The sequence below is a fragment of the Echeneis naucrates genome, chromosome 4 (genome assembly GCF_900963305.1).
Source record: "Echeneis naucrates chromosome 4, fEcheNa1.1, whole genome shotgun sequence".
In the NCBI taxonomy this organism is placed as follows: Eukaryota; Metazoa; Chordata; class Actinopteri; order Carangiformes; family Echeneidae; genus Echeneis; species Echeneis naucrates.
The window spans coordinates 14,240,601-14,265,986 of record NC_042514.1 but is presented as its reverse complement, the minus strand read 5'-3'; the positions used below and the strand labels follow the sequence as shown (position 1 = coordinate 14,265,986).

The 25,386-nt window shown below is 43.1% G+C and overlaps 1 protein-coding gene across 3 annotated transcripts; it reads left to right on the top strand.

The window, feature by feature from the left end:
* Positions 1–1,509: 1,509 nt before the first annotated feature.
* Positions 1,510–25,188, top strand: prrc2c (proline-rich coiled-coil 2C). Of its 3 annotated transcripts, none has more exons than XM_029499481.1 (34): positions 1,510–1,891; positions 7,787–7,956; positions 8,124–8,298; positions 8,507–8,616; positions 9,202–9,327; positions 9,432–9,730; positions 9,883–9,920; positions 10,162–10,298; positions 10,402–10,489; positions 10,708–10,891; positions 10,997–11,639; positions 11,740–11,942; positions 12,488–12,743; positions 12,845–13,055; positions 13,180–15,606; positions 16,075–16,235; positions 16,360–16,514; positions 16,902–17,313; positions 17,429–17,514; positions 17,595–17,789; positions 17,910–18,167; positions 19,192–19,284; positions 19,449–19,550; positions 19,642–19,813; positions 19,967–20,191; positions 20,346–20,467; positions 20,657–20,811; positions 20,924–21,155; positions 21,276–21,386; positions 21,531–21,725; positions 21,818–21,918; positions 22,578–22,704; positions 22,786–23,028; positions 23,152–25,188. In XM_029499481.1, exons 2-34 carry the CDS (start codon positions 7,842–7,844, stop codon positions 23,410–23,412), a joined length of 8,418 nt encoding a protein of 2,805 aa, XP_029355341.1. In that variant the 5' UTR covers positions 1,510–1,891; positions 7,787–7,841; the 3' UTR covers positions 23,413–25,188. The 3 variants fall into 3 exon arrangements, with proteins under 3 accessions (XP_029355341.1, XP_029355340.1, XP_029355339.1); XM_029499480.1 differs by having other exon boundaries at positions 9,841–9,920; XM_029499479.1 differs by having other exon boundaries at positions 9,841–9,920; positions 10,153–10,298.
* The last annotated feature ends 198 nt before the right edge of the window (positions 25,189–25,386 follow it).

Here is a 25,386-nt window from a genome sequence, read left to right as displayed (position 1 = left end):
CGGCTCCTAGACTGGACCAGACCAGACCGGTGATGACACCCCTCCAGAGACAGGGCCTCCCCGGAGAGTAGAAACTAGACCAGAGACTAAACAAATTTTTGTTATTTTCCTCACGTCAATGTAATATCACACAAAGGAGTAATGCTCAAGGACCTAAAACGTCACTGAACATATGACTTTATGTTGGCCTTTGGCCAATTAGTTTCACTTTATATCCAGGCTGGTTTATAAACCGAGCCAGTGAATGCTGCTCACTGATGCCATCTGATGGCAGGTGCACAATCTGCATGAAACTCCATGTCGTTTTGTCCTGTATGTCCAACTGCATCATATTGGGATCCTCTTATCTTCCTCTGCGATCTATTTGTGTCTTGAAAAGTCAGACAGCCATTTAAGATGATTTCCTTTTAAGGGTAACATGGTGCAGGTTGTGTGCCTGATCATAAATCGTATCGTATCCTACAAATGAATGCGAGGAAAGAGACATTGTTTGGAATTGTTTTGTTTGTTTTTATGACTTAAATAGTTGGAGAGACAGGATTCTTTCAGTTCAAATTCCCACACCACAATAAATAACTAATAACTTGCTCAGTTAAAAAAAATAAATAAATAAAAGTAACCTGGTATAACAATTCAGTGTATTATGGCCCGGATTAAACGGATACAGGGATGGATAGATTGACAGATGGATGAATTTTAGAGGTTTTAAAAAAGCCGCCGCTCGTGAACCACCGGGGGACCCCGGAACAAGAATCATGACTCGTTAACATTCAGGTTGCCAGGTTCGGGAAACCTGCCTTGTCAATGTCATTCAAGACATGAAAATCACTGTATTCCTTGCGTATACCACTAATACGCCAGTGCATGTATGGCTTTAACTCCTGTGGAACACGTATCCTTCATGCAATACGTTTAAACAAGTATACTTCCCAAAAAAGATACCAGCATTTCTTATGTTGAACAGACTTCCTCTCCGTTTCTGAATATTCACAGTATTGCAGTACATTATTATTATTATTATTATTATTATTATTTGCAATAGTAGTAGTATTATATCAACAAGACAATATTATAATATAATATAGCTCACAACAGGCTATTTATAGTCAGATAGTCTTCATCAGACAGCGGTGATTGACACTTTATACACAGATTAGTTGGTGTTTTATCACCGTTACTATTAGTTGTGTTTTACTCGAATCCTGTGTTAGATGTCGTAAATACCAGGGTGTGTAAGGACTAATGATTGATTCTTCAGTTCAAACAAAGTACCGAGAAAGCATGCTGCAAGTAAAACGTGATTCAGTTAACTTTCAGATGTTTTATTGTGTCTCCCTTCTTCGACACAGATTTCTGATTTCCTTTTTATTGATGTCATCCGAAAAATGAATTTGGGTGGTGAGTTAGCAGCAGTTAACGTGGGACAGAACACCTGCACAGCGGGCATCCGGCTTTGAGAGGGGGGGATGAGAGGGGATAAATCTGGCAACTACCGGCTGCCATCTTTGACTGTGCGACAGGCCGAGGCGCGAGTGGGGCCTCACTCAACTAGAAAAACGGTCTGGCACGAGATAACGGGTGGGGAGAGACACACAGCCACGGGACGACCGCTTACCGGTTTCCCGCAGTCACGGCCGAGCAGACGAAGACACAACGGAGGCGTGAGACGTCGCAGAGGACACGAAACAGGCGCCGTGCATGTGGAGAGCGGTTTGTTGGCAGTAACTAGCAGAGCAGCTAACCACCGTTAGCCGAGCTGGGTTAGCAGGCTAGCCAGCTTTTGTAATCCGCCGGCCAGACACTCATCCACCACACACCGGCCCCCAAACCGGATTTCAAGAAAGGCAACAAAAGAGTGGGAAAAGGACGAAGAAGGCACCGGCGCTGGCAGGTGAGTCTGCGTGTCGGGCTTGGATGAAATTGTCCGTTTCTGCCCAGGAGCCCTTGTGCTGGGGCTTCCCTCACCGCTAGCCGACTAGCATGCGTTGGCCACTGACGGGCTCAAAGTGGAGGTGATGGCGACTACTGCGAATCGAAACTATACTAAATGATGGCAGGCTGGCTGCCCATCTCGAACAGCCCCGTGAAGCGTAGTGAGTTTAAAAGGATTCACTGCTGGCTAAAACGTGGCGTCGGCATTTTGAGGCTAACGTTAACGCGGAATTTAAACCCGGTGTGGCTGAGTTCCGGACGGAAAGGGCCTCAGCTCCCTGCCGGTATTAGCCACCCAGCCCACCAGTAGTTTGATTCATGGTGACAAATGGCCTGCAGACTCAGTGGCAGTGATTTACACAAAAAACCGCAGGTTTTAAAGGTTTTTAGTTTTCACTGAGCTGGGCAATATACTGACAGCCTATGATGCTTTATTCGTGTGTTTTTGTGCTGGCTGGTCCTGCGGATAGAGTATCACAGGGCTTCCCTTTTCAGCTTTAATTCATCGCAAATCCAAATCATCAGATTTTTAGCAGCCAAGTTTTTAGTATCTGATTTAAGTAATTAGGCGGAGTTCGGTTGTGGAAGACCTGCATTTTAAACTCTGCCTGCAGTTGTGGAAGCTTCCTGAAATCCATCAGTAGGCAACCTGGTATTGCATTGTTGTACATGTATTCATTATTACAAGTAGGTCTACATCTGAGTAATCATAGAGACATCGTAATTTTCATCTACAAGTCAAAAGGATGACTTGAGCAGAGCTCTTCAGTTGAAGAAAGCAACTTTTAGAACGCTTATTATTTTGTTTTTCAGAAAAAGATAATGTTCATAGTTTGTTTTTGGATTCTACACGCAATGAACTGGCCTCAAGAAACGCTGAGATTGAACTTGGATTTTTTTACACCGCGTCATGTATATCTCATCTCCTTTAGTGTTACCATGTGTGAATTTCAAACAGGCCTTTATAATAGCTAATGCCTTATGTGATCATTCAATCTCACCACTTTCGCATTCACTTTGTTAAAACACTGCCACCCACCAATTTCTTGTGTGCATACTGAAATTACCAGCCCCTCTTTGGGGACATCACCTCACTTGCATTGGCCTGGCAATGAAGACCCATAATAATCTAAAGTGGCTTCCAATTTTTTTTCATTCTTTTTTTTTTTTTTCTCTTTTTTTCAGTAGGCTAAAAAAAATAGAGGTAGAAAAAGTTAGCACAACGTTACTGTGTCTTGATCAGTTCTACTACTGTATAATTATATTTTGTGTGACTGACAATTTTTAATACTAATATCCACAAGCCACTTGACATACATATTGAAGGGTTTACAAAGAGATAGTCATATTGGTGTTATTTTGATTAAACCTAGTAGTAATTGTGTATTTTCCGCTGCTACTTTAAACTTTGAATCAACATTATTTTAGCTGGTCTTACAAGATAAAAAGCCAAACATTGAAATGCAAGCCTGTCCAGTGCCCAACATTTAGGCCATCTACCAGACAGCTCAATCCCATTGCACACTGTAAACAAAAAAAGTAGGGTACATGAACAATGTAAAGGTAATTTGTCTGGTCCAGTCTGCAGCTTGAACTGACAATGGTTCACAGTTCAAAGGAGTGTTATTAAGACAAACCTTTTGTAGTCACCATTATTAAAATCTTCAAATAAGTGTTCTTATACTCGTCTTTCACTGGCCTTACTGGATTCTTAAGTCCGTCAAAGCAACAGTCATTCCACTATTAAAGTGGACAAAACTAATGTGCAAATTGTGCAAAAGGGCACTTAATTTCTTTAAAAAGCTCAACCAATACAGGATCTTCAAAATTTATACTCATTCCAAAAAGCCAATAATGATACATCGTTTGATATCCTTTTTTTCCAGAAACAAAGATTTTTGCCTGTCATTTATGTGTAGTTATTTGAGAGTCCTCAACAAAATGACATAATTTTAAGAAGAAGAAACAGAAACTTGTTTTATTGTCACAAGTAGTACTTAGCAATAGCACCAAAATCTATTAAAGTCAAAGTGGTATGTTTTCTACTGGTTTATCCCTTTACCAGCACCCAGTTTATACTTTCACAGCCCATTTTGTTTCGTGCATCTTTTATGCTGGCATGGATGCTACAGCAATGCATCCACTGGACAGTAGCTCCTTCATTACTGCCTGATTCACATTTCATTCAGTCCTATGTCTTTCCAGCTGTTGTGTAACAACCGTTTGTTCCTGTGCCAGAATGAAATAACATCATGTAGATATTGAAAAATTTTTTACAACATCACAGATCCGCTCCACAGTTAGTTTTTTATTTTTTTTATTCTTTCACAGTGTCTGGCTTGAAATATTAGCTACCATGGAACCACAATATGTGATGGAACTGCTTCGTTTCGTCTTCATCCATAAGCTTTTAAAAGCTGACCACAAATGCGTATGAACTGAACTCTCAAGCAACTCTGTCCATATCCTAATTCAACATTAAGCATAAGTTAATCTTTAAACTATGCAGTAAAATCATATTTAGAGTAAATGCTGTTGAATGCATCTACATGACTGTCTGCAATGAGGACTTGCGACTTTGGAATGTGATGCTATATGTTTAAAAGGGACTTTAGATATCTGTTTGGGTACTAAGCTGTGTTAGATACAGCTCAAGGTTATTTACGTGCCTCCTCTGGTTTAATAATTTCAATGTGCCTGTTGTACCTGCAGACAAACCTACAATTAGGCAAGCATTGCTGGCATGACTGCTTTCAAGCTTATCTGGGCTAAGAAGTAGTGTTTGGAAATACTCATTCTAATCATTTAATCAACCATTATAATGCCAATATTATAATATATGCCAATACTGATTAATTGGCAAATAGCTAATATTGGCACTTAATATCAGTACGTTGATAAGTTGGTTACTTATCTACTTTGTGTTAAGTAGCATCACCACTACAGAAATGCAATTGTTGTGGCCATACAGACAGTTATCAAAAATCAACACACTTGGTTAGGCTGTGTAGATTGAGCCCAGGGATGTTGTTATGAGTTTGATGACAAATCTTGGATTTTGCAGTGCCTTCATACAACCATCTAAAAACATTTTCAAAATATGTCCCTACCATGCCCTCATTGGATATAGTTGAAAAGATGGAGCAGCCATATGAAGTGAAAACTTGCTGCACACTGAAGTGACTCCTTCTGTCATCTTGGGCTCATCCCAAGGTGACTTTGGCACATTGGGCTCTTCTGTGGTTTCACTGGCACTGAGCAGGTAACATAATTGTTATCTATGCCCAGGGAAAGGAGGGCTGTTGTCATGTGGACTGGCAAGCTTTTTCAGTGTTCCTTCTTCCTGGTGTTTTTTTTTCCCCTTCAACACACGTCTCATTTCCTTCTTATGTTAGGATTTATTCACTTAGTTTTTAGCACCCACTTGGTCTTATTGGTTCCATTTAGTCTCTGCACCATACTCCCTAATCAGTTTTTTTTTTTGGTTTGTTTTTTGCATTTAGAGAATCATAGCCTATCCCTTTTCCCATGAAATAGTTTTGCTAATGTTTGTAACACATAACCTGTAAAACAGTTTTTAAAAAATCCTGTGATTGTGATGAGTCATTTTTATGATTAAGTCTCAGACAGGCCCTTGAAAGCATAGAGAGTAGAACTCTGCTGTTAGGCAGACACAAGATGGTGGTGTAAATTACACTTTGTACTTTAAAATTATGCGATTTCTTCATTTTCCTATTTTTTCCTCTCCACTTCATGTCAATCATCCTAGTTTCATCTGTGCACAAACTGTAGTAGGAGCATGGATTTTTTTTTTAAATAAATGTAACTGCTTTACTTGCCATTTTGAATCTGAATCTGGTTGTGCCAAATGCAGTGTCTGGTATTGTTTTTCGAATAACTATTTCAGACAGCTAGAAAGCATATCCTCAGATAATTACTAATTGTAGTAGTACTTCAAACTATCACTGCTGCTTGGTGTTCAGCGATCAAACACAGCAACTATTCTATTTTGAGGTAAATGCTGTGTCTACAGTTAGCATTGTCTCATTGCATGTGCTCTATGTTCTTTTAATGGTACCATAACATAAACATTGTTTTTTCCCCAACTCAGAGCGATTAAAATACCAAAGGCCTAAAGCACACATGTTCAATGCAAATGCAGTTGTTGTTGGTAGTGTTTTTCTTTTTTTTTTCCCCTCCCCTGATACAGATGTTCTTACAATACTGACATCTTGAAAAACATAAAATGAGCATATTTACGGCTAGGCCTGTAACAATTATTTTGTAATTGTCTAACTGGGATTTTTTTTTTTTTTTTTTTGCGCCTTGATTTACAGTCAAATCAGCTTTCTAACGTTAACAGTGCAAAGAGAATTTGGTAGTTTCGTGAGAGGTGATATTGATTAATTTAATGTTGGTAATAAAGAGAGAAAAACTGTCGCTTGACATTGTCCCGCTGGTCCTATCATAATCTAGGGAGTCTGCAAGCCCAACTGGTTTCAGCTAAATTATGATTGGACGGTCTGTCATATGCGGAGAGACTACACTCTCATGCTGCTTTCAGTTATAGCCTCATTTTGACACTGCAGATGAAATATAAACGTGACAGTAAATGTTCAGCACAGCTGGCACCATTGCAAGCCCAGTGAGGTCCAGCCTCAAGCCAGAGAAACTGAACATGCTTGCGGTTCTGGCCTGATTTTTTTTATTTTTTTTTTTTAAATTGCCCACCACCTCCATGGCCTTTTTTCTGAGGAGTATATATATTTGTAGTATTATTATTATTATTATTATTATTATTTAAACTGTTAGTTGTTGGCACTTGTATGTATGCACCTTCATATCAACTAAAATGAAGGGAGATACAGCTGGGAAAAAATGCATGTGAATAAGTGATGACTATTCTGACACATAGTTTTACAAATAGTGAGCTGAACTGGACAAATTTGCTTTTAGTACACAAGTATAAAGGCGCTTCACTGGCTAGCATCAGTACCACTGCGAATATTGGCATGCCTTTGTCTATTTAGCAGTATTTTGCAAAATAAAGATCAGTTTCTTTAAAAGAACAGGGCATTTCCTTAAATAAAGTAACTTTTCAAAAGTGTTCTAGAGCCAAGTTATAGATAGAGACTGAGCTCATCAGAGCTTTCAGCACCCCCAACACACTCACATGCACACAGACACTACTCCACCATGGCTAAATTAATAATAAATGACCTTTGTGTGTCTTGGGCAAGGAACTGTGGGCCAAACACATTGTCTTTGGTGCCACTCACTCTAATTCACTTTTCTTGCTTAGCTTAAATGAATAATAAATAATAAAATTCTTTTTTTTTTCTTCTTCTTTTTTCGTTTTTTTTTTTTTTTTTTTTTTTTTTTTTTTCAAGTAATACATTTTAGCAAAGAAAAAAAATCCTGCATTGCATTTTTACTTTCACCCAATGAAATGCTGTGACGGCTAATACTGCATCATACCTGCCAGTGGTCATCATTCTTTACCATGAGGGGTATCACATTCTCAATTGTGACTTTCTTAAATTTGCAGTGGATAATAGATTAGTTAGCAAAGGCTTTTTCCTCCACGAGCTAGTAACTTCAGATGACATTTCATGGCAGTTAATGAATTAAATGTGATTCTTATAAACATGAGTTAGATAAATTAAAGGACTGATACCTTGGACAAACAACACTAGTCTGTCCTTCACATTATAATCTAGCTTTGTTGTTAGAGGTTTAGTTTTTACAAATTTTATAGTGTTGTTGAGCCGTGTTTTGTTGTTTGTTTTTTTTAATTGTAGATTACATTTATAAATTAAGTGTTTCTGTCCTGTCCTTTTCCCTTGATCTACAGGAGGCTGGTTCTGGGGGCGAGGCCAAAGGACCAGACTCAATGAGTTTCCAGCGAAATGTCCGAGAAGTCAGGGCAGAGCACCAAGGCAAAGGATGGCAAAACCAAGTATGCAACCCTTAGCCTCTTCAATACTTACAAGGGCAAATCTCTGGAAACCCAGAAAACTGCAGGTAAGCACATACTTTATATTTTATAAGACTAATGAATGGACTCTGAGGTTGAATTTGCTGCTAATGTCCACAGCTTGATTTGTTCAATGTTTTGGAAACTTGGAGCATAGTCAAGTTCTTGACCTGACATTCTTAAAACCCTTAATCTTGCTGTTTCCTTTTCCTAGTGGCTGCCAGACATGGGCTCCAGAGTCTGGGCAAAGTTGCTGTTAGCCGGCGCATGCCCCCTCCAGCCAACCTGCCCAGCCTAAAGGCCGAGAACAAGGGAAACGACCCCAACGTCAATATTGTCCCCAAAGACGGTAGTGGCTGGGCATCCCGGGCTGAGGCAGGGGACGAGCGGTAAGTTGGATGAATTGTGTGCAGTCCTGTGATTATGTAGTGAAAGTAGCATTGTTAAACCGCTTTCTAAATGTATGTGTACTGACAGCACTGCATAATAGCAGGAAATGCTGGATAAAGAGCACTCTGTCATCCCTATTTGAAGTTGTGAATGTGATTTGTTTTGTTTTTTTGTTTATTTAAAGTCTGCTGTTTTTACATGCCACAGGCAGCAAGAGACACCCCCACCCCAGAACAAACCAGCAGTGCTTCAGACACAAGAGCTTTCTATCGGGGGAAGCCGCTCTTGGGCTAACAGCAAGCAGACACAGCTAGACGGTAATTAATTTCTCCACTTGCTCCTTAAGCATTACATTTATTAACACATGAAGCCCCAAAAATCAATGAGACAACCACAATAAAATGGAGTAAAAACAGGACAATTGTGCTTTTTCCCAAGGTTTAAGTCCTAATTTCCAGTTCTTGGTTTTATAGAGTTAAAGTTGCTTTTTCTATTGGAAGTGAAAAGTAACCCAATTTGGGATACTTGGCACACATTTGTGTCTGCCTGGTGGCATCCTTACTAAAACCTGTGTGGAGGCTTTACACAAGAAGTTTCTCTTTGCTCAAACTCTATCACATTTGGTAAATGTGAAGTCAATGAGTGGCTGAAGGGGATCAATGACATCTGTGTGCATGGAATCATTGTTAGCAGGGTGTTATCTTCAGTCAAATAGGGGAAAGACACAGGTAAGGATAGAAACTTCGGAGTAAACATTTATAAAGTCCGGTGGCGACGATGTTCAGTATAGAAAGGGTTACAGGGTGCTCTACACCATCTGAAAATTGGACTGTTAAACACTTTAGAAGTGTTAATCTTGTGATTTTTGTCTGCATTCATAACAATACACTTGAATTGTGCAGGAGCTCCTCGGGTGAGCAGCCATTTTCACCAGGAGTTTCCCAGCTTGCAGGCAGCTGGTGAGGTGGAAAAAGGGGATGGTCAAGAGGAGGAGCCTTATGGACCAGGCCCCAGCCTCAGACCTCAAAGTATGGCCATCGTTGTACTCTTAAAAAATACTCTGTTGACTGATTGCATTCTCTCTGACTACAGTCAAGCCAAACAACTCTTCTCTTCAATTTTTTCCTGTTAGATGTTGGCAGTTGGCGTGAGGGTGGAGGCAGGAATTTGATCACTGCACCCAGCCCCTCGGAGATGGAAAACAGGGTTCCAGAAGAGGGTAGCACTGGTCTGGGCACCTCCACACCACCTGTGGAAAGTGATGAGCCTGTCCGAAACATAACCACTGAAAGTCAGAGGGAGAAGAAAGATGGCAGGGAGAAAGCACCTGCATCTGGCCCAACTCAACCTAAACTTAATGGGGGGCAGCAGCCTTCTGCTGGGGTGCCAACTCACTTTGACCCCGCTTTTAGGAGCATGATGCCACCCTATGTATGTCACATTTTGATATTTTGGACAGATAATATGACTACATTGCAGTTACAGTATCTACTTGTAGTGTTAGCTCTTTTGTATGAAGATTAGTATTATTTTGTCTTTAGATGTTCCATGCATATCCTCAAATGTCTTACGGACCTGTACAGGCAAACTTCAGATACCCTGTACCACAAGATGGAGCAAAGTAAGTTCATATCTTAATAGCTAAACCCTAAATAGGCATTGGTTTGTGCAATGAAAAACAAGTTTTGTTTTGTTTTGTTTTTTTTTTCAAATTTATGACAAGTAATTGCCAGGTTTCCAAAACAACACCAAATAATGTCCACAAACAAATTATTCACACAATTATTAAAAAACTTTTTGTTTTAGTACTTATGGCCTTTAATAAACAATTCTTTCTCATTTCTCATTTGTTGGATGCTCAGGGGAACTCGTTCAGCACGCCCCCAGCAGCCTCCCCCTCAGTCCTGGTTGCAGGACCCAGACAGACCTTCTATAATTAGTGCAACAGAACTGAAGGAGCTGGACAATTTGGACACAGATGCTGATGAGGGCTGGGCAGGTAGGTTGCTATAGATTAACTACAAACTACAGTGTTAAGCCATTAGTTGTTTACATGATAAAAAGATAATCTAATACTTCATTCTCTTCCCTCTACAATATAGGAGCTCAGATGGAGGTGGATTACACTGAGAAACTAAACTTCAGTGATGATGAAGAAAACCAAGCTGCTAAAGAGAAAGGAGAAAACTGGTGAACCTTTTTTTTTTTCCTCCTCCCTCCTCCTTTACCAGATCACTTTTTTTTTATTTCACTTATTAGCACCTCTTTAACTTTTCATCAACTCAACACATTGTCTTGCACTCAGTATTCAACATTGCCATTTTTACAGTAGGTCTCTTTTTCCATTAAAATCATTAGAACTAGAATATAAACAAAATCATAACAATGTCATGAACATCTAATTTTAGGGACTGGATGGGTAAAGTTGAACGTATAAGACCTCGGCAGACAGACAGTCAGGAGGGCTGGAAGGAGGGGTCTGAGGATCGTGGGAGCAATAAAGCCTCCTGGGCTGACAGTGTGGACCCCAGAGCACCATCACCAGGCAGTATGGGACAGTACACAAAATCAGCTCCTCCACAGGACTACCAGGTAAAGTTTGATGTGAATTACCTAAGTCTCAATGAGTGTGCACTGATAATTTAGCAAACAACAAAGTGTTCATTCTGTATTGGTACTAATTTCTTTTTTCTCCAGGGTGGCAGTCGCTCTGTTGGTGCCACAGCTCCTCGTGCAAGCAAGCCACCAGCTTCAGCATCTGGTGCTGATGAGGACTCAGAGGCTTGGAGACAGAAGCGCAAGAAGTCTTCAGAAGTTTCTGAAGCTGTTGAGCGAGCAAGGCGGAGAAGAGAGGAAGAGGAACGCCGGATGGAAGAACAGCGGCTTGCCGCTTGTGCTGAAAAGCTGAAACGTCTTAATGAGAAACACCGCCAAGCCACTGAGGGTAAATCCTCCCTTGCTCAGAGCACCAATGACGAGGCAGCAGCCGCCCCTGAGGAATCTTCCTTATCTGCTCCTGCTCCTGTATCCAGTCCTGTACCTTCAGTCCCAGTTTCACAATCACAGGCTCCAATCTTTCAAGCTCCTCTACCTGAGAGGGTGGATCGAGACAAAGAAAGGATAGAGGGGGAACGAGAAAGAGTTGAATCAAGTCCAGAAGAAGAAGCTCACTTGCCTCGTCAGCCCACCCCTCCAATCCAGAGACCTGTTGCCATATCTCCAGAGCCCCAGGGAGAGGGGGAGAGCTCTTTGCCTGAAGTCAGCCCATTACTGGAAGAGAGCCAATCTGACAGGAAAACAGTGCCTATCCGAGACTATTTCTGCATAGAGGACAACAGAGGTTAGCCAGCTCAGCCTTTTCTCAAGGCTGCTTGTAAATAATCTGACATTCTTAAAGTTAGAAATACCAATTCCATTGCTTCCTTCTCCTTTTCCTGCAGTGGATGAGGCCCACCTGTCTCTTCCTCAAATGGACACCCCAAGTGGCGAGGATGTCTCTGTTGCCCCCGCACAGCTAGAAGGAGGAGAAGCAGCAGCAGCAGCAGCAGCAGCAGCAGCTGCTGCTGCTATGCGTCCCTCTCTCACCTCAGGCTATTCCAAACAGTTTCAAAAGTCCCTGCCACCTCGTTTCCTCAGACAACAGGTAATGTTGTCTGTGCCTGGCTTCCAGGGTTAGTAAGGGCCAAGTGTTGCTGGTTAAAGCATGGTGTGTGTGTATGTATCAGGAGGTAGTTGGGAGTTTTCTATACCGTGAACCAACAGAGACTTTGAATTTTAATTCAGTCTTTCAAATAAGAATAGAGCAGTCAAGATTTATTAGGTCTTTCCACAGTGTCTTCATTTGTGATGCCATTAGTAGTGCTTCTGCACACAATACTGTTTCTGGTTTTGCAAACACTTTGACACAGTTGTCATATCTGCAAAGGCTGGGTTGGTACAAACTGTGTTCTTACAAATGGGAGGAAAAAGGAAAAACAGAGTTGTGCAGAAACAAGATGTTAGTACTTCCAGCCACAGGCCACGGGGACTCAATAAATGCTGAAAATGTATAAGATTTGAGTCTCATGCTCTGGCTTTCTCAGTCACCATATAATAACCCTGTTGAACACGTTTGTAAGATTTTGATTGTGAAATATTATTTTATTGAATCTGAATTATCTCTGACAATATTCATCCTTGGTCTTGTAGGAGCAAATGAAGCAGCAACAATGGCAGCAACAGCAAACTGGTGGCTCCGTGTCCCCATCAGGTGGTGGTGCGGTTCCAGCTACCCAGCAGCAGCAACAACAGCAACACCGCTCCATGTATCAACCCATTGGCCCCCACCACCAGCACCTGGCCTCAATGGGGTTCGACCCCCGCTGGCTAATGATGCAGTCCTACATGGACCCCCGCATGATGTCAGGACGTCCTCCTATGGACATGCCAACTAACATTCACCCTGGTAGGAACACAAATGCCATAGAAATAAAGAATCTAGATTTTGATCAATCTAAAAGAATGTGCCAGATAATCTATTCACTTAAAATTATCTGTGCTCTTCAGGGAGGATGCCTCCTAAGCAGATTGTGCGTAGAGAGCCTGGTGACAATTCAAGCTCTAGCTCAGACTCCTTTGACCACCTGACCCGCCCTATACGAGACCATGGCTTGCCCTCAGATTCAAGAATGGTGTGGGGATCTGACCCATACCCGCAGTCAGAGCCATTATCTTCAGTAACTGCTCCAAAATGCCGCGATGACAACAAGGAGCCAAGGTACCCAAAAAAAAAAGGCAGTGAATGTGTGGGGGTGTTTTTTTTTTTTTTTTTTTTTTTTTTTTTTTTGTTTCATTCAGTTTTTCTGTTCATGATACATTGATTATTTTTGTTTTGTTTACAGAACGGACTCAAGTTTGGATCTGGACAGAGGTCTCCCAGCTATGTACCCCCAGGAACACGGTGCACTGGACTCTCGTAAGAGTAATTTCTTTCGAGACCCTGCAGAGTCCCTTTCAGCATTTACCCAGGGTCCAGAGGATGCATCCGGGCCTCTAGACAGGGTCCCTGTTGGCTCAGCCTTTGATTCTGAGGAGCCAGGCTTACCAAGTGGGGAAGAAGTAGAGGCTCTTGGTCAAGCAATGCTGCAAAGGAGTGTCTCCCAGGGTTCTAGCCACTCCCTTAAGCTTGATGAGCCCAGGTTTGATGGACTACCCCTTGGAACAAAATCACTAGAGTCACAAGATGCTGTGGAAAGGGCTGATGATAAGCCACAAAATGAACCCTATTCCCAGGCTGCAGTGACGAGCAATAGGGCTACACCTCCTGCTGATGGATTACACAAACAAGAAAAGCTGCCTCTGCCAGCCCCTAGCAAGCAGAAAACCGAGCTCCGCTGGGGTGGGAGATCAGGGACTGCACGCAGAGAAGGACCGGGGGGAGACAGACCAGTCCGCAGGTCTGGGCCAATAAAGAAGCCTGTCCTTAGGGACATGAAAGAAGAGCGTGAGCAAAGAGAAGAAAGAGAGAAGCGTTACGAGAGAGGGGATAGAGCAGACCGTTCGAAAAAGGATCAGTTGGCCAAAGTTCCTTCTGCAGCTGCTGCTGTGTCTGAGGGCTCCAGACCTCAAAGTGAAGTGAGGAGAGAAACTACAGAGCTTGAAGAAATGCAGCCTGTTCTTCAGAGAGCTCGTGACTCTCAGCCCTCATCTGGTGCTCCCACTTCTTCTTCTCAGGAGGAGAAAGTGGACAAACTGCCCAGCAATGACAAACATCCAGAACCTAAACTACCATCCCGAAAAGACTCAACTCTTCCTCCTCGTGCCTACCGACGAGAGGAGAGAGAGAGAGAACGTGAGAGGGATAAGGAAATGGATAAAGACAAAGAAAGAGAGTGGCCTGCTGACTCAAGTTTTAAAGGACGTGGTCGGGGGGAGTATTATTCCAGAGGACGCAGCTATCGGGGGACTTACAGTGGCCGAGGCAGGGGAAGTCGTGGCAGAAGTCGAGCAGAGTACCCTTACAGAGAGCCTCGATCACGCTCTGATTTGCCTGCTGGAGGTGCTGCTGCCTTTCGCAATAGAGAGGAAAGTGAAACGCGCAGTGAGAGCTCAGATTTTGAGGTTATACCAAAACGTAGACGACGACGGGGTTCAGATACAGACTCTGAAAGTGAAGGAGGGAGGGAGTCTGCCAGTGATACTGGTCCCTCTGACCGTGAGCCTAGCACTAAACCTAGCCGTCCACTTCGACGAGAACTACCTGGGGAGACCCGGCCCGGTCCCCACAAGCCAGGCTTTGGGCCACCTCATATGGGGGAAAAGATTGGGTCAAGAGGGGACGATGAGAGCAGGCCAAAGCCAGGTTTCCTTCCTAAAGGAGAGCCTTCTCGGCGAGGAAGAGGTGGATTATACAGTAGACGAGGTGGAGCAAGAGAACGGGGTGGCCCTCGTTCAGCCCCTCTTAGAAGGCCAGCAGCCAGGGAGTCTTCCTCTCAGTGGCCTTCTAAACCCATGGAGACATTTAGGCCTGAGGATGCAGACTCAACAGCGAGATATGACAATCCTCCCAATGACCGACGGCCCCCTAAGTCAGAGGGCAAGAAATTTGGGGATGGGCCCCCCCAGAGTAGTAGAGAAAGGCCTCGTAGATCCCGACCAGCTCGACCACCTAGGCAAGATAAACCCCCTCGGTTCAGGCGCTTAAAGGAGCGAGAGGCTGCAGTGTTGGCCAGTGGAGAAACAGCCCCAAGTCCCCCTATATCTTTACCCCCAGTTCCTGCTGCTACCCCAAGATCTGCCCCAATCTCTCTCTCTCCAACCCTGTCTAGAGCTCCAGGAACACCTGTTACTGTGCCTGTGGAAGTGGCAGCTACTTTGCCCGCACCCGACTTGCCCTCTCCTATAGAACCATCCTTGCCTGAGACCAGCAGCCCTACTATCACTGCAGTCGGTACCAAGTCCCCTGATTTGTCAAACCAGAATTCTTCAGATCAGGCCAATGAGGAATGGGAAACTGCCTCGGAGAGCAGCGACTTCAATGAACGAAGAGAGCGAGAAGAGAGGAAAGGGGTACTGGAAGCTGCTAATGAAGCAGCCACTCCCACTGCAGTGACGCCTGCACCACCCCAAGGTTCACTCACCCCCAATAAGAGCCCATCTGATGGGGGGGTGACCCCAAAGCGTGAAGCTCCTGCAGCCAAGAGGAGTTTCTCAAGTCAAAGAGCTACAGAGAGACAGAATCGTAGAGGCAACAGTGGAACCAAACCAGGCCGGAGCTATACAGGGGGCAAAGGGGAGAGGAGGGGAGGGGCCAAAGCCGGCCGCAAAGGGTGAGTTTGAAACAATCAGGCATTTACTTTCTGCTTACATTAACCCTAGCACAATGAAGTTCAGTCAATGAACAGTGCACAGTAGAATAACACATCAGGCCTCACAGACAATAAACCTTTTGTGAACTAATTATTCATTGCTAGTCTACCTAATTGTTGATAGCTCTGAATAACACAAGAATCTAATCCAGCAAAACAGTAACCTTATACAACCTACATGATTCTATTTCATGTCATCAACTCAGCTGTAAATGGCAAGCTAAATGTTTTGGTTAAATGAATGTAATATAACAGTATGGTGGTCAAATGTGTACAAGAACATAGTACATTTTTCTCCTTTTTATCTGCTGTATGACCCCTTTGCTGTCGAGTGTCCTCTCTCCTTTTGTGCTCCCCAACATTAAGATGTGTGTCATAGTCTCCCTGTCTTGGTCTGAAATTTTCTCCAACATATAACTCAATCAACAGCCCTGCAGCCCATCAGAACTCAGAAGCACCAGCACCAACAGCTGGAGGAGCAGCCCAAAGACCAAAAGAGCAGCCTGCCCGTCGCAAAGATGAGACCAAACAGGCTGCTAAGAAGCCGAAAGAGAATGCTCTCTCTCAATTTGATCTCAACAATTATGCAAGTAAGCAAATAAATGTATACTATGAAACTTTTTTTCATACTAATGAATGGAGCACATACACCTGGATCAAGTTGCTGGCTGCCTAGGAACTGAATATAATTCTGCATCTCTTTTTGACTCGTAGGTGTTGTGATCATTGATGACCACCCAGAAGTCACTACCACAGAGGACCCGCAGTCCAGCACCAATGATGACGGCTTCACAGAGGTGGTTTCTCGCAAGCAACAAAAACGGCTGCAGGATGAGGAGAAACGGAAAAAGGAAGAGCAGACTACTCAGGTAGGACAAAGGAAATTGTGTGTTCTTAAGGAGCTGCATATTACTTGAAAGTATTGGTGGCACAATCTTGATTGTAAGTTGGATATCAATCAATATGACATCATGAGCACAGTCCATCATAATGACGGAGACTTAACCGTGAAACACTGTCAACAATCAACTCTTTTGTTCTCATTTAGAGCTAAACTCTGATTATATCACCTATGACACCATGCAAAGCCATCTGCACTAAAAGGAATGGAGAAATAAAAGATTGATAATCGAACTCTGCCGTTAAAATTGAAAATGAAATTGAATCAAGGATTTGGAAAATGAAGACTCCCTTAGTTGAAAGTAAAGGAACCATGGTTTTTAGATAATGTATTAATATTAATACCGCTCCTACAGAACTGGGGTAAAAAAGGCTCTGGGGAGAAGAACCGAGGTGGAGGAGGAAAGTTGCCACCACGATTTGCTAAAAAACAATCATCGCAGCAACAACAGCAGCAGCAGCAGCAGCAGCAGCAGCAGCAGCAACAGGCCTCACAGCCTCAACCTGCTGTAGCCTCCACCCAGCAAGCCACACAGCAGCCTGCTGTTTCCGCCCCCCAGCATCCTCACCATGCCCCATCGCAACCGTCTGCATCCCCACAGACTCTGGAAGGAACTGTGGCCCAGCTGCCCTCCATTCCCCCTGCTACTGTGGAGTTCAACTCAAAAAACCTGCCCCCTGCGTCGACACAGACGCACAGCGCTCTGGGTACAGAACTGTGGGAGAACAAGGTAGCAGGTTCCACTGTCCTTCCTGATGTGAAAAAGCGTGAGTGGAAAAGTATATGTTTATAATTTAAATATATTCAACAAAAATTGTCTCAACTCCTGAATCTTATGACCTATCTGCAAGCTCACTAACACTTTGTAATCTGTTTTCCCAGTTGGTCCAATCAGCCCTCCTCAGCCACCTTCTGTGAGTGCCTGGAACAAACCTCTTACCTCCTTTACTGGCACTGTCTCCTCTGAGGTACATTGTGTTTTTGACTGTATGATCAGCTTGTTTGAGAGTTACAAATCAAGTTTGTGATTACTTCATCTTCGTTTTAGGGTGTTAAGCCTGGAGCAGATGGCAGTGTAGACTTGGCAATAGACAGTATTCAGTTTGGAGCACCATCATCTGCAGGCAGCACAGACAGTGATGGAGTTCCAGCATTGCTAGAAACTGGTTCTGAAAATAAATTACCTGCTCCCAAAGAACAGAGACAGAAACAACCTCGGGCTGGCCCAATCAAATCACAGAAGGTAACACACTATGGAGAAGATCCTTTTTTTCTGCTACTGAACAATACTCATTGGGGATTTGTATCAGTTCTGTGAAATTCCATTTCTTTTCAAAAATTGTTGAACACCCCCCCCCGCCAGCTTCCTGAAATGGAACCTGTGGAAACCAAGGAATACAAGCCAGGTCCCATTGGTAAAGAGCGTTCTCTAAAGAACCGCAAGGCCAAAGATGCCCGTGGAGGAGAAGCTGAGGTCATGGATGGAGGAGTATCTGGAGGAGGTGGCAGCAGAGCAACAGACTCCAGTCCTCCTACAAGTGATACCACTGTACCTGAGCTGGGAGGAGACATTGAGGGCATGATCACAGTCCCCTCTGCAGAATACAACAGTAGTTCAAAGGTATGTTACTGTCACATAACCTGCAACCTCACAGCCAGGGTCTGAAATGAACATTTACCACATGTCAAGGGTGAAGTGATTTTAACCCTTATTAAATGTTTTATGGAGGTATTATCCAGTGGGCTGTACTAATTTGATGGTTTTGTACAAAGTTGGAGTTGGAGACAAGACACTGGGAAGTAAAGAGCATCTAGACAAGGATGCCACGTAAAAAAGATTTTAGTTCTACGGTAGTATCTTTTTGTCTATAATATACTAGCATAAGAATAAGAGAGCTATGGCTGCACGATTATGGCCAAAATGATAATCAGTTATTTTCATCTATATTGAGATCACGATTAAATATACCAATTATTTGTTACATTTTAACCAAAACTAATTTTGTCACATACAATAGGCTCATTCTAACTGCTTTCACAACCATATGGTGCTTACATTCCTGCTAATGTACCCATATTTGCATCAAAATAAAATGGGGGAATAAGGGGGGAATTACCTCATTTTAAAAAATGAATTTCAAGCCCTGTCCAACCTCCCTTTGTAATATGCACTGAAAGGAATGTGTATGTGACACAGAAACACAATTCATTATTTTGGCCCATAAAAAATGCGCTTCCCTCCATATGACTCACTAGCCATTTTGGACAGTGAGTCATAAAGTTGATGTCAACCATGCTCAGAGCCATGTGTGTATGCACCTCAAGTAGAATTGTTTGAGTGGAAAAAACAGTCGTGTAACTCCTTCTACTTTTTGACCTGTTAAATTACCCGAAGGTGATACGTTTCTTCAAGTGAGAGTGGGGATAGTCTGTTATATTCTTGGTACCAAGGAGGACAGTTTGTCATATTTACATTAATGTTTATAAACAACTGAAGTTTTTATGCATGCCTGTGGATTGTAATCACTTGTATTATTTTGCTTTGGCTTTCTATTTTTTTATGTCTGTCTATATTTTTTTTATGTCACCTGCCAAATGTTTGAATATTTGAACACATGTTCTGAATTTATTTCTTCTCATTTCAGGAGTCTGTCACTGACTACACCGCTCCCTCCTCTTCACTGGCTGACAGTGTTCCTACTGGAGGGAACAAAATGGAAGAGAGTTTAGTGGCCAACGTGAGTGCTCATCCTTGTAGTTTTATAAATTTATTCAGAAATGCTCATCTGTGCCATTGAATTATTTGTAAATAATAAAAATAGTGGAATCCTTATCTGCCATTATTTAAACAGCTGTTTCTTTTTTGTTGTTATTTTTTGGGGGGTATGTGTGCATTTCTCAGGTGGCCTTACCGCACTCGTTACCCCTTCCTCGACGAGAGACCCTGCAGCAGAGCTCCAGCCTGAGCACTGTCTCTCCTGCTACTGTTGACTTAACACTAAAGGTACAGAGATGTCACAGCACACTGTAGAATGCGTTGCGTACTCTAAGAAATAGTTCTACTAACTACTGGCTCCTTTGTGCTTGCTTTTCAGATGGAATCAGCTCGTAAAGCTTGGGAAAACTCTCCAAGTCTAGAGAAGAATTCTCCTGTCACCTCCTCATCCTCCCCCATTACTTCCTGTGCATCCTCGTATTCTTCCTTTTCCTCAGCCTCCATGCCACAGATCCCAGTGGCTTCTGTTACCCCAAGCACCACACTGTCAGGTAAGACAATTTGTAGTAATTCTAGCAATCAGCCATATTGTCTGTTGGTTCTTTTTTTACTTACCTGCTGAAAGTACTTTTTGTGCATCAATACTATCAATACGATTTCAGGAATCCATTGTGATTCTGTGTCTTTTAACCTCCACCCTGTAGGTTCTGGTACCTATACAACATCATCCCTGAGCACCAAGACCACCACAGCTTCTGACCCCCCAAACATATGTAAGGTGAAGCCTCAGCAATTGCAAGGTGGAAGCATGTCCTCCTCCAGCAGTAGCAGTAGTAGCAGTAGCTTCTCTCAGCTGGGCTGTGTGCCTCCCCTCCTGCCCCAGCAGCAGCAGCAGACCCCACAGGTGTACGTCTCCCAGTCTGCAGCAGGTGAGGGGAAAGAAGGAACTTTTTTTTGCATTTCAAATTTTTTTGCTGTTTTTTTTTTTTTTATTTTTTTTTTGTCCTAAATGTTACCCTTTTATCCTGGTGAGCGATGCATGTCTACTACAAATCTCTAATGTTTAATCTAATGTATATCCAGGTTCTGCAGCTCAGATTCCAGCATTCTACATGGACACTAGCCACCTTTTCAGTACCCCACATCCCCGCTTAGCTCCTCCCTCCCTGGCACAGCAGCAAGGCTTCCAGCCTGGACTCTCACAGGTAGGGTTTTCTGCTAGACACACACACTTCAAGCAAGTTTTCAATTTGTAGATGACTTAAAAAAAAATAAAATAAAATAAAAAATATATTTAAAAAAAAAAAAAAAAAAAAAAAAAAAAAAAAATATATATATATATATATATATATATATATATATTAATATTAATATTAATATTGTCTGCCTTTTAGCCAACAGCAGTGCAGCAGATTCCCATCCCAATCTACGCTCCACTCCAAGGCCAGCCTCAGCATCAACACACACACCAACCCCAGCTAGGACTTAGCACTGGTCCTACTGTTTCCCAGCCACAGGACCTGTTCAGCTCCTCACTGCAGCCATACAGGTAATAGAAGAAAAAAGGAGCAAAGAAAATATATAGAAGTGCTAATATCTCCATTTCAAGGCCCCATCTGACTCTGTTGCCTTTTGTCTGACGCTGTTTTGTTCTCCCTAAGGTCTCAGCAGGCATTCATGCAGAGCAGCCTATCACAGCCCTCTATGATGCTGTCAGGACCATCACTGCACAGCTATCCTGGCGTGCAGGCACCTGAGCTGGGAAAGCCTCAGTCTAACCTGGCCTATCAGCAGCCCTCATCCACCCAACACATTCCCATTCTTTTTGAGCCACAGCTCAATCAGCCCTCTGGAATGGGGGGCTCCCAGCTCATTGACACGCACCTGCTGCAGGTAACAAGACTGCTAAAAGAAAGCATTTATTCTCCAATCAGATTTTGATTAGATTTTTTCATACAGATAACAATATTTCCAAATTGTTGATGTGTGCATGCCTCTGTGTTTTTGGTTTAGGCCCGACAGGGTATGAATCAGCATTCAAACATGTACTCAGGACAGGTGCAACAGCATGGTCAGAGTAGCTACTACAGCAACACCCAGTCACCAAGTTCAGCAATGCAACAGGTACCCTTCATGCAAACACTACCAACAATGAATGTTTATAATCCTGAAATAGGCAGTGTTATGTTAACAGATATCAAACCACATTTTTCTCACAAATGTATTTCTTCCTCTTTGTGTAATCCTTTTGTCTTCATTTCCTGCAAGGTGACAGTCCCTCTTCCTGGTTCCCAGTTGTCGCTGCCAAACTTTGGCTCGGGTGGGGGCCAGCCTCTCTTAGCGCTGCCCCATACGCCGCCTCAGGCCCAGCCTCCCACCATCAACCGACAGCCTCCAGTCTCTCAGCCCTACCGAGGCATTATGGGCCCCAACCACAATATGATGCAGCCACCAACCAACAAGGTGCAACCATGTGCTTTGCTAACTCTGTGTGAATAAACATGTTGACTTTTGATTTTAACAAATTTAAGCTATTTTGTCTTGACATGTTGTAGATGGACATGGATCTGAAACTCTTTGGCACTGGGATGGATGTGAAGCCTGGGACTCCTCCTGTAAGCGCCAGGAGCACAACACCCACCTCTAGCCCTTACAGGTAGATGCACACAGCACAGGAAAAAAAAAAAAATCAATGTACCCTGATCAGCCATTACATTATGACCACTGACAGAGGACATTAGTAACAGCTGTCATTGGGTGTGGTATATAAGGCATGGAGGCTTTTTGTCCTGCATGTTATGTTGGAAACAAGCATCCCCAAAGCTACATTTCTTGTGGGATGATGCTGGACTGCAAACAGAAGCTCAAATGGGTGAAAGTTTATGCTGGCTGTTAAGGAAATGTCAAAACTTATTGCTTGTGGAGCTGCGTAGACACAGGCCAGTAAAGAGGTTCATGCCGACCCTGTCGCCAATCAAAAGCATTTACAGTGGGCATGTGAGTGTGATGAAGAGTGGACCCCTTAGGAATGGAAGAAAGTGGCCTGGTCAGATTAATCACAATGTAATTTTTTTTTTTAATTTATTGTTGGATGGTCAGGTGCATTTTGTTTCTTACCTGGGAGGATGTGACACTAGGATGCGTTATGGGAAGAAGGCAAGCTTACGGAGGCAGTGAGACACTCTCTGCTGAGTAACATTGGTTCCTGCCATGCATGTGTGAATGTTGATGCCGACCATCTCTAGTTAAAACATCATGTGTTGCTTTATTTCACCTTGTCAACTTGGCTTCAAAGTTTCCCTCTCTTGCCTGCAGGGCCAGCTCCACCTCTCCAAGTAGCCAATCAAGTAAGATGAACAGCATGCTGTACCAAAAGCAGTTTCAGCCTAGCTCTGCTGGCATGAGAATGGCACAGCACTTCCCTGGCCAGTTCAACCCACAGGTAAGATACTGATCACAAAGCCTGTGTTGTAAGTTTATATACTGTAAACAACTGTCAGTGACTTTTTCCCCTTTCTCTCAGATCCTGTCTCAGCCAAACATTGTCTCTCCTCTTGTTCGACCACCTCATGCTAACTCATTTGCTGGAGGTGTCCAACGCTCTCCCATGGGCCCTCCAATGACACCCAACGTGGGTGGTGGTCTAATGCCCCATCCCCGACCCCAGCACCCACAGCATAACCAGCACCCTCCTCGAGGGCCCTCTGGTCCCACCATTGCACCTAGAAGCTCACAGGCAGCTCTGAAGGCTGAACAGGACCTAAAGGTTTGCAGTCACATTCTTCTCTGAGTCTGCTGATCATGGCCTTCCAGTGATTGATAGGTAGACTGGTGGTAATTTTTTTTGTTTTTTTCTATTACTATTCTATTCTATTACTTTCTATTCTAGGCTAAGCAGCGGGCTGAGGTGCTCCAGTCTACTCATAAGTTCTTTTCAGAGCAGCAGCAACAGCAGCAACTCAAAACCCCGCAAGTCAGCAAAGCATCCCGGCTCGAGCAGGGAGGAAAGACCCCCATCGACACCTCAGCCCCAAACCACCAGGCAGGAGGCGACCGTACAGATTCTGACAAAGCCACCGTCTCCACAGCCAAGCCTATACGGACTGGCCCCATAAAACCACAGGCCATCAAACCAGAAGAGGGCAAGTAAAGAGCTGCAGACCTCTTCAGGCAACAGTTGCAAACAGATGGAAGAGAAGAAGCCCCTTTCGCTCAGTCACCACTCACATCAGCCCTGAGGGACAATGTGGGGGAGGAGGATGAGCTGGGTAGAGATCAAAATGATAGCGGTTACTGAGGGTAGGTGCTGTTCTGCATATATTTAATCCTCTTCTTTCTTCCCCTGTCATGTCCCACTGTCGGTTGGGGCATTTGAGTTGGTTTCTTCAATCATATTTAGAGGCCAATGAAAATGGCTGCACAAGTTGTTCCATAGACATCTACTGTGATGGTAGATAACAGGAGAGTTGGAGCGAGAAAATTGAAATAAAATTTGCTGCTGAGTTTGCCATTTTTTTATAGCTATTGAGTTCTGCTCATTTTTATTTTTTCCCCCACAAGTAGGATCACGCATATTATAGGAAAAAGTTGTTACGTTATCAGAAGAATGAATCAAATTTGTTTTTGTAGTCAAAACAATCTGAAATGTATGTTGTGAAGCACATTTTTTGTTGCCCAATCTCCCATCATAACCAATCTGTGTGCACATGCACACGCACTCCCCCAACGGTTTCATCTACGCACAGACACGTGGAATCAGATATTTTGTTGTCATTGTGTTGTTTGTTTAGGTTTTTTTTTTCTTTTTCTTTTTTCTTTCTTTTTTTTTTTTTTTTAAACCAGAAAGGAAATGTGAAAAATTGCAGCATTTGATTGACTTTAATGATCGATTGATTTATTGATTAGTCTGCCTGTGAGCCTTTGCTCCTGCCTTCTGCTCTCATCTCCTTGCCTGAGAATAACTGATGAGTTGTGGTGTGTGTGTGTGTGTGTCTGTCTGTCTGTCTGTCTCTGTCTCTTGAGTGTCTGTAGTATAAACAGGGGGAAGCCTGTAGCTGGACTCTCCTGTATATTTAGCCAAAGGTTAATGCAGCGCAGAGATGATGTCGCAGCCTTTTAGCATTGCTGTTGTTGCGGCAGCAGAGTTTTGAGTGAGCTTAAAGGATTACATGGATGATGTATGATCACTACTTAGTTGTTTCAGTTGAGTTGCTACAGTCACCCATTCACCGCTATACTTGCTGTCTCTCTCTCTCACACACACATACACACACACACACGCGCGCGCACACACATTCACACTTCACTGTAAAGCACCCAGACCTGCTGCTATTGACTGATTTCAGTGCCCTTAGCTAGTATATAGCAGGATAGGGCTATTTAGAGTAATAGAACCGGTGAAGATTTGATTGTTAAACTTGTGTGTCTGTCCACCCCCACAGCAAGGGGGGTACTAAAAGGACAGGACAGAATGAGGAAAAAGAAACGAAATGACTGATGAAAAGAGAAGCCTCAAGTTCTGAAGTGTTTGGGCAGAAGGACACTTATTGTTTAGTTGTCTTTACTGATGAGCGCTATCAGTGCTGTTTTTCTGTCTCTGCCTCACCTCCGCTGGCTGTCCCACTCACAAAGCTCTCATCAGGGTTGTGGTGACAACGCTTCTTCAGAAATGTACAGTAGAATGCACCCCGAGGTGGGGAAAGTGTTCTCATCACCTCTGCCCCTGCTGGGGAAGAGTCTTGCTTTGGAGAATGGATGAGGGAGAGTGGGTAAAGATTTTTTTTTTTTTTCTTCTTTTTTTGGTTGTTTTTTTTTTTTTTGTTTTGTTTTGTTTTGTTCTTTTGTTGTACTTGTACAGGGGTTTCATCGCTGTATTAAAAGATGTACGGTCTTATTTACATTCTCTTGGTTTGGTTACAGAAACTAATAAAAAATAATATACTGTTGAGATGTTTGTCAGTTGTGGGGTTTTTTTTTTAATATATATTATTTTCTATAAATATGCTTGACACTTCGAAACCTCTACAGGAGGGCCAACGTGTCTGACCACCAGGTGTCACTGCAACACTTACACGATACACGATATTGCAACAAGTATTCGCTCACTTGCTTTCAACGGAAGTGA

Bases quoted from the DNA above. Each gene is read 5' to 3' on its own strand.
- prrc2c (XM_029499479.1), top strand. From the start codon at position 7,842: ATGTCCGAGAAGTCAGGGCAGAGCACCAAGGCAAAGGATGGCAAAACC. The intron at 16,515-16,901 runs GTAGGACAAAGG...CCGCTCCTACAG, and splicing joins AGGAAGAGCAGACTACTCAG to AACTGGGGTAAAAAAGGCTC. The intron at 19,814-19,966 runs GTAAGACAATTT...TCCACCCTGTAG, and splicing joins CCCAAGCACCACACTGTCAG to GTTCTGGTACCTATACAACA.